A 14,605-nucleotide genomic window follows, 5' to 3' on the forward strand; every position below is an offset into this window, starting at 1 on the left:
GATTTGTTTTAATTCTGACCTCAATCAACGGCACGGAACAGACATGTGTTAATTCTGACCTCAATCAACAACACGGAACAGACATGTTTTAATTCTGACCTCAATCAACGACACGGAACAGACATGTTTTAATTCTGACCTCAATCAACAACACGGAACAGACATGTTTTAATTCTGACCTCAATCAATGACACGGAACAGACATGTTTTAATTCTGACCTCAATCAACGACACGGAACAGACATGTTTTAATTCTGACCTCAATCAACGAGACGGAACAGACGTTCAAAATGTACCCATCTGTTTCTTTCTCAGTCATTTTGAATTCTGTCTACACCTACTATATTTTCAGCAGACGTGAGACGTATTTTGAACTCTGTTCCAACTTGTTTTATTCCATGAATCACAAACTAGCAGAACTCACCAACCAAGTAATAAAGAGAGTTCCAAAAAGGGAAGTAACTCCATGTATTATAATAATTACACATTATTTTACACTGATATCAGTTGTTACTATAATTATAACAATATAAAACCTACCAGTATTTCTCGTCCACCAATAGGTAATGTCTGATCTTCTTGTAACGTCTCTAGTTCCTTTACTTTATATCCTGTGGCTTTACCAAATCTAAAATATTTTATATTACTTCATTCATAGCAAAATAAATATTATGATCCCATTCAAGGCATAAAACACCAGTCTTATTCTAGAAATCAATAGTCACCAAATTATTTACCAGTCAAAGAGTTTTGTTTATCAAGTGGTGGTTAAAACAATACTCCATATAATTAAATAGATAGGCCCTGGTTGAATCTATCCAAAATCTCGGTATATTCCTTTAAATATTCATGCCATTAAATATTCAGGCTATATCTCTGAAAGGGCAATGTAAAGATGAGGTTGAAACATTATTATAAATAATTAAAGGGAGATAACTTACTCTTTGCCTTCTAAATCATACAACGTTACACTTCGACCACAAGTTACTAGTATAGCTGAAATAGAATTATACAGTTTAAAACACTTCGACCACAAGTTACTAGTATAGCTGAAATATATATATACAGTTTAAAACACTTCGACCACAAGTTACTAGTATAGCTGAAATAGAATTATACAGTTTAAAACACTTCGACCACAAGTTACTAGTGTAGCTGAAATATATATATACAGTTTAAAACACTTCGACCACAAGTTACTAGTATAGCTGAAATAGAATTATACAGTTTAAAACACTTCGACCACAAGTTACTAGTATAGCTGAAATATATATATACAGTTTAAAACACTTCGACCACAAGTTACTAGTGTAGCTGAAATATATATATACAGTTTAAAACACTTCGACCACAAGTTACTAGTGTAGCTGAAATATATATATACAGTTTAAAACACTTCGACCATAAGTTACTAGTGTAGCTGAAATATATATATAGTTTAAAACACTTCGACCACAAGTTACTAGTATAGCTGAAATAGAATTATACAGTTTAAAACACTTCGACCACAAGTTACTAGTATAGCTGAAATATATATATACAGTTTAAAACACTTCGACCACAAGTTACTAGTATAGCTGAAATATATATATACAGTTTAAAACACTTCGACCACAAGTTACTAGTATAGCTGAAATATATATATACAGTTTAAAACACTTCGACCACAAGTTACTAGTATAGCTGAAATATATATATACAGTTTAAAACACTTCGACCACAAGTTACTAGTATAGCTGAAATATATATATACAGTTTAAAACACTTCGACCACAAGTTACTAGTATAGCTGAAATATATATATACAGTTTAAAACACTTCGACCACAAGTTACTAGTATAGATAGCTGAAATATATATATACAGTTTAAAACACTTCGACCACAAGTTACTAGTATAGCTGAAATATATATATACAGTTTAAAACACTTCGACTACAAGTTACTAGTATAGCTGAAATATATATATACAGTTTAAAACACTTCGACCACAAGTTACTAGTATAGCTGAAATATATATATACAGTTTAAAACACTTCGACCACAAGTTACTAGTATAGCTGAAATATATATATACAGTTTAAAACACTTCGACCACAAGTTACTAGTATAGCTGAAATATATATATACAGTTTAAAACACTTCGACCACAAGTTACTAGTATAGCTGAAATATATATATACAGTTTAAAACACTTCGACCACAAGTTACTAGTATAGCTGAAATAGAATTATACAGTTTAAAACACTTCAACCACAAGTTACTAGTATAGCTGAAATATATATATACAGTTTAAAACACTTCGACCACAAGTTACTAGTATAGCTGAAATATATATATACAGTTTAAAACACTTCGACCACAAGTTACTAGTATAGCTGAAATATATATATACAGTTTAAAACACTTCGACCATAAGTTACTAGTATAGCTGAAATATATATATACAGTTTAAAACACTTCGACCACAAGTTACTAGTATAGCTGAAATATATATATATACAGTTTAAAACATGTATTAATATATCTCAGATAAAGATGTTTTTATGAGATAATTACTCACCATCTCCCTCCCATTTTTTGTGTTTTTTATTTGAACGTTTACACCAGACAACATTAAAATAATTCTTCTGTTTTCCATCTTCCACTGGTTGAGACACTGGAGACTGGGGGACAGGGGTTTGGACTGGAACTAAACAAAAATTACATTATTGATGTTTTCAATATTTTGACACAATTTGTTAATTATTAGGAAAAGCACTGAAATTTGCAGCTAGCAGACGACAACCCAACATGTTACATTCTTGACAGTCTGTAGCACACCTTAATGACGTCATTTTTGTTGGTTGCGGGTCTTTATCTTGGTGGGCTTTAATAAGTCAACTTTTCTCATTTTTCTAGATAATCTGAGATACATCAATGCCAAGAGTTTTGGCTAAGAACCAGCTGGTAAAAAGAATCCACAAGAAACTAAGTTATATTTCCTTGTAAAAAATGGTTGATTGTTTCTTTCAAAAGCTCTATAATACTTTTGAAATATGGACATAGAAAATGAAAATCTCACCTGGTTTAAAAGTAGGTTTAATATAAACATGATTCTGATTGGATTCTACTAGTTTTAATGGTGAGGCTTTATCACTGATGGGAACAATTCTATTAAAATTCTCAACATAGGTAGACTCTACTGTTGGACTGCTACTTCTAAAAGAGTTTTCAAACATATTCAACAGTGGCATTTCTCAAACATTTTGTGGCCCCTGCTCGTTTCTGTTTAAACAGTAAAACTAATGTTTAATGAAGAAATATGAAATATGAAACTAACTTACTGACGAATACTGTTTTTGTGGTTTTCATAAAAATTACCAGAATTTTCTCTTATCTAAAACATTAACAAAAAAATAAATGGGTATATCAATGAATAAATGAATGAAAATAAATAAATGAATGACATCAGGGAACATTTTTCCTCATTCATTACCTGTTCAAAGATCTAGTTACTGTCAATAAAACCTAAAAATTTAGGGAAATCATTTATTCGAAAATGTCAGGGAGAATGTTTGATAATGATTTAACACTTAAACTAATGTTGGATGTGTTTATTGAATTGTATGAGAACTTTGTATCAGATTTTAATTTTAAAAAGTGAAACTAAGTTCAAAGGGAGGTAATGACTGTATTGCTTTAAACACTCCAGACTTACGTTGTTTTTATTGTTGTTGTGATTCAGGTCAACTGAAACTGGAGCTGGGGTTGTATTTAGTTTATAAGGAGCTGAAAATTTAAGTCGTTTAGAAATCGGTTGATTCTGACTCGGAGCTGCAGACCGTCTCATCTTGTCTCAATCTTGATTTTAAATTTTACATCAAAATATCTGAAAAACTTGAAAGAGGTTGTGCTAAAAAATACCCAGCCCTAACCCACCATAGAAACGCCACTGCAGAGGTGTCATTGGTGTCAGATAGAAGCAATACACTGAAGTGTGAAACAAAGCTCCACAACCGGTTCTAAATTTCTAAACGAAATACCTGTCCCTCACTACTAGACTTACAACAATAACAATCTTAAATTCATTTGATTTAAAATTAGTCGCTTTCGAGAAAAAATATTCATTGGCACAAATACAGTCGACTTGTTCTAGTTCAAAGTGACCAGAGTTGTGGCCAAAAATATAGAAAAGGGTCTTAGGGAAAATATTAATTTTGGAAACGACCCCAAATCTACTCAAGCTTACATTTATTTCTTTAAAAGTTAAAATTGTTGGTTTGTTTTGATTTTATCTCCCGCCATTACTCGCGTCTGACACTATATTTACCTCGATTATCAAGACGCTAAAATTATAGCATGTCTCTATTATCCAGACGCTTTCTCTACTAACTACCATAGAAAACATTTATTTTGGGGAACTTAAAAGGTTCTCTATAATTTGGAATGCTCATTATGATGTAAATTATAACTCATTTTATACAAAAGTCATTTCTAATGGATGTCGACTCAAGACCGGTGGGTATTTCGGTAGCAGAAGTGATCTAGCGTAGCTATTAGTTTGACCCCGATCTATCTACGACTACAGATAAGTTCCAGTCACCGCATTAGAAACATCTACGGAGAAACAATTGTTTATCCTGGGGCCTGGTGATTATTCGAGTTAAACATCAGAAATTTGACCCTCGTCATTCCACATTTACAATCATTACAGTTCACGTAAACTGCGAGCCGATCGCTGCCTGCAATAATTCGGAATAGTTAAGGATTAGAATTACTTAATTAACGTCAAATCGTTTAGAGGTTTTATAGACATTGATTAGAAAAGAAAGTGCTAATACTTGGGGATAATCCATTTAAGGTCTGTTAATCTGAATTTATGTGGATAATCCCTTCCTTAGATTTGTTATCACGACGGCTTTGATAGAGATAACCAATGATTAGCCTGCCATTAGGCCGAGTGACAGATATTGTCAATTGTTTCTCGATATTGTCTTCACTTCTGTTTCTGATCATCTACCTTTTTTTTATTTCGTCAATTTTTTATTCATTGGTTTTATGATTTGGAATTTGTACCGAAACTGCAGTAGAAACTTTGTGCACTAAAGGGATCACATCTGTGCCCGAAAATCTATTTTCTTGGTATTACAACATCGTAAAGAACTAATATTCAACACATGTTGTCGTGTTTATGGATATTTTGTCATTTGAGTAAATTTGTTTTGTGACTAGAACAACAAAGTTATTGTAAAAATATCGATTTTTGGACAAAATAATTGATTTTTGGTGAAATTAAATTCAGTTTAAAGACTGGATTATCGTTCTTGATATTGATATCAGATCACGTGACTTTCACCACGACTCGCTGAGAATATCAAAGATGGCGGAATACGACAAAACACAAGGTGGTTATCGTATTTTTATTGGCGATTTAGGCCACAGAATTGGTAAATTTGAGATCGAAAAAGAGTTTGAGAAGTATGGATCTATTGTAGACACATGGGTTGCCAGGTTTGTAGTCTAATTTTTGGAGAACTTCCATCATTAAAATTAGCGTGTGTTGAACGATTTTTATGGACTGAAGCGAGGCTATTTTCAGTTTTACTTTGTTCCTCGTCTTTTTGACTGGCATAAGACAAAGATGTTTGTGATCTGTTTTTGATACAATATTACGTCGGTAGGTGTTCATTCTAAGATCAAATTATCCATGCTCTGTTGGTATATTATTTTGTATTTCCATTGTGATCTAAAAATAGATCCTGGTAAAATAATTAAAAAGTGGGCCACAGTTCAACTTGTGTAATACATAGATGGTAAACATAGATCATGGGAAACCACGTGGGTGGACATGGAAAAGGGGGAAACCACTGTAGTCAGTAGTTATCCAATGTTTTGTCAAGTTGTGATGATATGTTAATTAATTACAGAGATCCACCAGGTTTTGCCTTTGTGGTGTTTAAATATGGGGAGGATGCTGATACAGCTGTAAAAGAAAAACATGGAAGGTAAATGTTATAAACTGATTGTAATAGCCTAATTGAGCTCAAACAATTGAAATTATCCTAGTATGGCAGGATGAGAACACTGGCAGGTTGTGATGTCCAATTTGTTTTAGGCATGCGTTGATTGGTTAAACGTCATCACGGGCGACGATGAAAAATGATGTGTCTACAAATAGAAAGCTGTAAATATATATTATTTCACTTTTAGACAAGTTAGTGGAAGAAGAGTAAGAGTAGAACACGCCAGACCGTTCAGCGAGAGAAAGAAAGAGATTAATACTTATAATTCTGGTGGATATCGAGGATATCGTGGTCGCGGAGGAGGTGGGGGGTATCGACATAATAACTACAACAATTATAACAACTATAACAGAGATCGGTAAGTTCAGGGCTTAATTATAATTCTTACTGGGCTCTTGGTACTTGTTTCAGTTTACATAATTCCTTGGTAGGCTCTGAAAAATAGGGTTTACAACTCCATTTTATTTATGATTCCTGGGTTTTGTCACCTTCAATGGAGGAATATTACATTGTCCAGCAAAGATAATTTCGCACATCTGAGATATTTCTAAACATGAGCTGTCAACTTAAAGGTATTTTATGTAGTAAACAGAGGCTGTATAACTCCCTCAATACAGTAGTTATTCTACCAGAAACTAAATTTGACAGCTCTTGGTGTTTTTGTGCTTACTATTTTTGTTAGACTGTCATTTTCTTACCTTATAACAGAGAAATTCAAAAGTTCAAGATGTAATATCAGTAGTCCGAAGGTTTGATAAAGCATAGTTAGGCATATTCAGGGTTTTTTTTAGGCCCATGTGACTCATCTTTCAGCCCCAAAAACATTTTTTGATCACTGATCCACTCATATTTTCTAATCATTCGCATTTTTTCCTTCATTTATCTTCTCTCAAGTCTTTTGGCAATCTGATTGAAATACAGCTCTTGATATTTTGTTTCATTTATTTCTGGGAGTAATTCACTCATTCTAAATTTATTAACTTTGTGATCTGCTAGCTTTGCAATGTTTCTCTATTGGTCTGATTTTTTGATGAAAAAAGCACTTTACTGGTTGATTTGTTTTTCAAATTCTAATTGTGCATAGTAGAAATGAAATTCAGATCTGTATTTTATCAGATTGTTTTTAAGATCAAAGCGGTAAAACTATGAAATTTGAAAAAGGGTCTTAAGCTTCCTTCTTCAATAAAAAACTTCCGCGTGGGTTTTTTGTCCCTGCCATAATTTCTCAAGCCTTGTTCAATATGTAATTCCAAATTGTACATTTTTCTTTTTGGAACTAGGTGTACTATACTAGACACACTTCTCTTCCCCGTTGTTTTAAAACTATTATACTCAAACCAAACCTTAAACCAAGGGACACAACTCTTTACACCATGAGAATAAGGGAGATAACTCCTTGACCATGAAACCAAAAAAAGGGAGGTTACTCTACTACTACCACCAAATCCTTCTAAGTAAACTTCTACAACTTCTACCAAAAACTGGCCGCTACAAATTTTAAAACTAAAACCAGTCACACAATGTTTCAAACCAACCTTGACCTTGACCTAACCAAACAGTTGACACAAACCATGAAGGTCAAGGTGAACTTGGAGACAATATGTCTGCCACCATCATAAAGCACTTCCTGTACGTTAAAACAGGTTTGATTACTCCCTTGTGTCCATACAAAACTGCATGCCTTACCATCCAGAATTGGCTCATTCTTTTTAACTTGGATTTCAGAGGGTATTGTCATTGAAAAAACATTTGCTTAATTTCAAATTAGTCATCCAAAATACTTGATTAGATAATAATTTTATTTTGTGTTCGTCTGTAAATTGTCAATAAAATTTTGGGTCTATCTGAAGATGGGATAATGGTCTTTTTATAAATCATTCAAATCTCAATTTCAGTATAATGAAAATAACATGGACATAAAAAATAACATGATGAATCTCGTTAAGAAATCCAGATTAGAAAGAATGATCCTTGTAAATAGATGTTTGTTTTATCTGCATGAAACTTTATTTTTCATGATAAAAATGTTTTCAGGTATAAATTGATTATTTTGAATGTGTCTTGGAATTGATTTAGAATTGAATTTAGTTCTGATAATATCCGTAGAATTTAACCAAAAAACTCAGTTGTTAATAAAACTGGGTGAAATACTGGAATATGTTTTATACTTGTAAAAAGTTGGATTAATATTTATGATGTGAGGCTATAGATTGGATCTGATATAAAATTGGTATATAAAAACTTGTACTGAAGTGATTGAATATTAATTATTGGTCCTGTAGTTGAAGTAATGGTCAAGATATGTTGGCAAACCTATAGGAAACGCTAGTATAGTAGTTGTAGTCTAACTGGAATGAGCTCTAGACAATTAACGTTGATATACCAAAGAACTTCAACTTATTTTACTGAGGATGAACAAAAAAAGAAAAAATACGAGATGAATTATATCTTAGAATTAGATGAACAGGTTAAATTATTTTACAGACACAAGATATTTCATATGACTTATATTTAACCCTGTAGAAAGCTGGGTGTTGATATTTATTAGACTAATAGTTATGATGATTATACAGGTAGATGTAGATAGTATTAGATTAAGAAGGAACTGATCTAGTAAGGAAGTATAACAATAACTCAACTCTCTCTCCTATGAAACAAGACCTATGAACTTAAAGATTACCTGACCAGTGTTCCAGTTGACTCTGAGGGAGATATTATAAAGAATAAGGACTATATAGGATCACTTTTTCATTTATAATTTGATATTATTTAAAACATATAATGTTTTATGTATCAGGACTGTTTTACCCTGAATTTAGACCCCAGTAAAAGAAATGCCATTGATCACAAATATTCATGTTTTAAACATAAAGCCAGATTTATTTCTAAAATGACAAAAAATACTGAATTAAGTTAATTGAAAAAGATGTATTTTAGATTACCCGTACAATGATAACTAACTGTTATAATATTTCAGACATGTCTGATCTGTTATGATAATTAAATTATATTTTAAGATTATTATGTTTTGTGTATTAATTAAGGAGTTTTTGTATCTAATTGTTGTACTTTGTGGTGAAGTTGAGCAAAGATATAAGTGTACATCTGGTCTTATTTAGAAAATAGTCAAACTTTATCCAACCATATCATTCAACAATATAAGCTTTGTGGACTCTCTGAAAGGGATGCAGAGTTGATAAACTGTAGTTGCAAAGTGGCCTCTGGTGTCCTGAACATTCGTTCCATTTGTTATTATCTTTTATTCTAAATAGAGCCACTATAGATAGACCCTAACTGAAGTGATATATTCTAAATAAAAGCTAATAAAAACAGAACGAAGTTTGATCTAATTTTAATCAGACTGTCTTTTCAATTAAATCTTTATTACTCCTTGAATTACCAAAATTAAAATCAAGTTATTGCCAGTGTTTAATGTTTTTAATCATCTCAAGATGTACACAAGATATCATTGCTGAGCTGTATTATTATATATATTCTATTGTGTGTTTAATATGTAAGTTTATATTCTATTCTCTGTTTGATTATAATATAATTGTAGGCACTATTCACCCAGACGACGAAGTAGATCAAGGTCTCGAGACAGGCGACGAAAACGATCTTATTCAAGATCACGATCTCGTGATAGGAAACGAAGCTCCAGGTAATAATACGTTTGTTTTAATACCATCCCGAAAGCCCACAAGAATATTTCATGCTGTCATCTTTTTTATAGTTTTTAGTTTGCGTCTAATTTTATACATTATAAGTACCAAATTTACAATATTATTTACTTCATTTGAATGTGTAAATGCTGGGTGTTAATCATGTCTGGTAAATATAGTCTAATTAACATCCTATGGATTAACTTTACACACTAGAAGATTATGAATTGTATTAAATGTTTGTATAATGTTATTGATTGGTTATTTCAGGAGAAGTAGAAGTCGATCAACTTCTAGAGAAAGGTAGGTTGTCATTTCTCATTTCTAATCAATATCAGGTACAAAACAATAGGTTATTAAACTCATCACCCCTATTAAAGAAATCTAATCTACCCTGTATTCTACTCGTGGTTTAATTTAAACTGGTCTGTATTTATTTTTTTCTTTCAAAACATGTTTTAAGAGGAACACTAGCATAACCTCTTTTCAGATTTCCAACTGTCAAACTTTTTTTTCTATCTCGTAGCGTTGCTTGCCTCTCCTTTGTTTATTTTCTATCTCGTAGCGTTGCTTGCCTCTCCTTTGTTTATTTTCTATCTCGTAGCGTTGTTTGCCTCTCCTTTGTTTATTATTTTCTATCTCGTAGCGTTGCTTGCCTCTCCTTTGTTTATTTTCTATCTCGTAGCGTTGCTTGCCTCTCCTTTGTTTATTTTCTATCTCGTAGCGTTGCTTGCCTCTCCTTTGTTTATTTTCTATCTCGTAGCGTTGTTTATTTTCTATCTCGTAGCATTGCTTGCCTCTCCTTTGTTTATTTTCTATCTCGTAGCGTTGTTTATTTTCTATCTCGTAGCGTTGTTTATGACATGAGCAGGTTTAAGCTGTGTCTGCAAGAAATATTCCAAGATGTTGATTTAAAAAATTTGAATCTCTGGTTTTTTCTATTCTCTCTCAGAATCCTGCTGTGAATCTATTCTCAATCTTGATTGATCTTTTCTTTCAGAAGACGAGGGTCTGGATCATCCAGACGTAAACGTTCTAGATCTGGTTCTAAAGACAGGAAGTCTCGATCCGGCTCGCGGAAACGTTCTCGTTCTCGATCAGGGGAGAGAAAAACTAGATCGCGAACAAGATCTCATTCTAAAAGTCCGAAACAGGAGGAAGAATATCGTGAACGAAGTGGAACACCGCCAGATCGTGAGCCTGAAGTAGAAGGGGATGATAATCAGAAAGCAATGTCCGAGGAACGGCAGGAAGAACAGTGTGAAGAAACGGAACAACAGGACGAGGGCCAGAGTGGAGAGTGATTCGAGTGTTTTCATGGACTATTATTTTAATTTCACAGGCCCCGAGGACGGCTTGTTTCTTCACAAATTAAACATAAAGACTCTAATTGAAACTGAAGTTTTGGAAGGAATTTCTGAACTATAATTCAAACTCCTCACAATAGATATTTTAATTATAAAAATAAAATACTTTCTACATTAAACCAAGCCATGTATAGATTATATAAGTATTATATCATTTGGTTATATATATATATAGCTTTAGTTTGTCAATAATTAGTGCAAATTCAAATGTTGATTATTTGTACAGTTGACTATTTGATTCTGATATTTAAATTCGGTTTATCATCTAGCGGCTGTATTCTTCAAAACTTAACTTTAAGATGATTTTAATGTTCCAGTCATCTGATTGGTTATTCACTAATTGTTATCCAATCAGATTTCTGTATTTCTTTAAATCTGGATATTATTTAAGATAAATTTTGAAGAATGAGGACCTCGCACTATTTTCTTTTGATAAATTGGACTAGACAGTTAATAAAATTAAATTCCATAGAATCTTGAGATTGTTCTCCAGTGAGCAGTTTAATAAATATATTATTTAGTTATTAACAGCAGGTTAGTTAATTTATCAGCAGAGATGTAAGACTTCCAGGAATTTCTGGAAATGCAAATAGGTTGCAGATTCATTTCTCTTCCAGATAAGAAACTTGGCTGCCAAAAAGTTCTGGAAATGAATACAAATGTCACATCTCTGTGTCAGAGCTTTCTTTTCATATGGCTGAGTCAGAATATAGTAGTTTTGGTCTTTAACTATGAATTTTACACTGTTTCTATATTTTCATCTGACTTGCTGTTGATAATGAGCTCTTAGAACATTAGAAGGTCTTTAACCAGATATTGCTCAGGATTTAGTTTCAAAATTTTCGCCTTATTTCTTGAAAATAATGGGCACTTGTTACAATGATAGACCCATGTTGTAAAATCATCTTTACCAGATATTGCTGAATTGTTTTGTCATATCAAACTCTGAAATATTACTGGACTTGTTTATTTTTATCTTTTGTTATTTGTGCTGATCATTTTTTTGTTTTTAATATTTTTTTCATCATACGTCATTTTGATTTGATCATAAACAGTTGATAAAAATAAAAAATTTGATTTGTTTATTTTTTCATATATGAGTTAATTATTACCCACAATAACTTTCAATATGGAGGGGTTTTTTTCATCGTTAACATGTTCAAAAATTAGATATCTACCTGAAAATTAATTTGTGAACATCTCTGTAAAGGAACCTGAGTAATGGTGTAATTCTCAGATAGAAATATTTGAGATAAGAAGATTGTCACCTTCCAAATTCTTCAGATTGTGTCTATTCTTCACCTTGTGTCTACTGTTCACCTTGTGTCTACTATTCACCTTGTGTCTACTCTTCACCTTGTGTCTACTCTTCACCTTGTGTCTGCTTTTTTCTACAAATCTGCAAAAGATTTAAAAATATCAAAATATAATATTTGTTGGCAACTTGGCAGTTTCAGGTCTTTTTAGCAAATTTCACCAATATTTCATTTTCCCTAAAATTTTATGTTTTTTTTCATCATAGTTCATTTGGTATTTTTCACTATCACAGGGCTGAATTATATTTTGTTACCAATTTGTTTTTTTCTTGTAAAATTGAAAATTTGTAAAGAAGAAATAAACATTGACTGATTTTAAACATTTTGTTTTCACTTTCTCAAGATCGACTGGAGATTTTTGTCTCCTGTGTCCGTGCCAAGACAAGATTCTAATAGGTGACAACAGTCTCGGACCAAGACCGCTCATGGGCCCGTACCTTTAAAAGTATGCTTCAACCCACTGTACAACAAGGACAGAATGAGGGGGTTGGACCACCAGACGCAGCTCAAGGGGTCAGTAGGCTCTGTAAACTCCTTTGTTTATCTTCAAATTCATTGAAAAATATAATAACCAAAATCAATGAAGGAATTGAGTATAGGTAGGGTGAGAACTATCATATCTCCAATACGGGTTTTGACATGATGAATGGGTGTGTGGTTTTGACACGATGGGTGAGGACAAGAAACAAGCTAGTATTACCCAAAGCTTCTAGATTCAGATAAAGACAGTTACTGTCCGAAATTAACGAAAACACAAACTATATTTCTAGGTTTATTGAAAATGAAAAACGTTTTGAATAATATTTTCAAATCCACTAGCAAAATTTCACATTCAGACATTTAATAAATACGGGGACATCCAACTTCAATATTTTGATTATTATTATTATTATTAAAAAGTGGCTAAAAATTGATAAAATATTTGTAAAATCTATACAGAGAGCCAAATATGGTTCTGAGATCATAAAACTGGGTGATAGTTAGTCAAAGATATTTATAAATACTTTGGGACATTTCCTAAATCATTAAAATACCAGGGACAGTTAATATTATATCACGGGAATAATTCAAATCATAAAACTACCAGTCTATTTCAAGTACTGTACAGTTAATTTTACTTCAAAACAAAATAGCTCTTAATATTTTAAATTATAATTTACATATTACAAGATCTCATTAATGCAGCTTTGATTTTATTTATTCTGCCTCATCTTAATGTTTGAATTGTTCCAAGATGCCAATAAATATCTCTGACAAACTATTTGATATAATACAAGTTTAAAACCTGGTCTGAATAAACAGACTTCAAAATAGAGATATACTGGTAAAAAGATACATTATCTTAACATCTGATTGGTCAACACAGTAACCATTAGTTTCTAAATTATTGACCAATCAGATGTCCTGTTTTAAATGAGATATGATGATTACGAGAATGTTTAAAGATAGAAACTACAAGTAGAAAAAAGGAAAAAGTGAATTGTGTCTGAACACGTCAGAAGAAGTTCTGAATCCATGCTTCTTTTATTTTCAATAATTCCGCACTGTATACCAGCATGATAAAAACAGTGGATTATTACAAATTGAAAAGTGTTAAAGATACAAAACAGCAATAAATAATTACATGAATAAATTTACAAATATACACAAAGTTATACATTGTATCTTACAAATTTACAAAGTTGATTTACATTTTATATTTACATTTACTTTCTTATACAAAACTTGCTCTAAATATGCTAATTAGGGGAACGAACTTACTGTGAAAAATTACATACATTGATTCAGAAATGTTGTCATGCACATAATATAATAAATAATTCTTTCTTAACTTTATGAATATATTAGCATGCAAAAAATACAATTGTAAAAGTTTATTCCTTAAAGTTTTTAAGAAAGGAATATTATTTATCAAATGTTTTAGTTAAATTTCAAATGATCTGTTAATTCTTGTTATCTCCCTTTAAGCTTTTTTCCCCTCTTTGAAAACCACAAAGTATGATAAAATACTGTTCCAAATATGGCTGTAGTTTTTGTCGAAAATCGAAAATTGTAAGAGGGCATTGCTTTAGGAGTAGAGATCACTTGTTTTCCCATCGAGAAGTTACTGTTGGCTTTGTTGGATACGAACTCCAACATCTTGACATAGAGGCGTCAATCACTATTAACCAATCAAAATAGTTCTCTTTATAGAATCAACCAATCAGAGGCTGTGAAAAAGATATCATAGTTCACACAACAGGAAACACACATTGGC

The 14,605-nt window shown here is 31.9% G+C and overlaps 2 protein-coding genes across 2 annotated transcripts; one reads left to right on the top strand and one right to left on the bottom strand.

The window, feature by feature from the left end:
* Window positions 1-540: 540 nt before the first annotated feature.
* LOTGIDRAFT_175547 (hypothetical protein) lies at window positions 541-3,830 on the bottom strand (the record flags this gene model as incomplete). The annotated part of the gene is made up of 6 exons (XM_009057606.1): window positions 541-628; window positions 942-996; window positions 2,562-2,684; window positions 3,063-3,199; window positions 3,325-3,377; window positions 3,699-3,830. Coding segments are annotated over 6 exons (588 nt in total), but the record flags the coding sequence as incomplete, so codon positions are not given.
* A 1,530-nt stretch (window positions 3,831-5,360) lies between these two features.
* LOTGIDRAFT_70076 (hypothetical protein) lies at window positions 5,361-6,227 on the top strand (the record flags this gene model as incomplete). The annotated part of the gene is made up of 3 exons (XM_009057607.1): window positions 5,361-5,491; window positions 5,908-5,985; window positions 6,191-6,227. Coding segments are annotated over 3 exons (246 nt in total), but the record flags the coding sequence as incomplete, so codon positions are not given.
* Between the last annotated feature and the right edge of the window lie 8,378 nt (window positions 6,228-14,605).

Source organism: Lottia gigantea, assembly GCF_000327385.1.
Source record: "Lottia gigantea unplaced genomic scaffold LOTGIsca_303, whole genome shotgun sequence".
Classification (NCBI taxonomy): domain Eukaryota; kingdom Metazoa; phylum Mollusca; class Gastropoda; family Lottiidae; genus Lottia; species Lottia gigantea.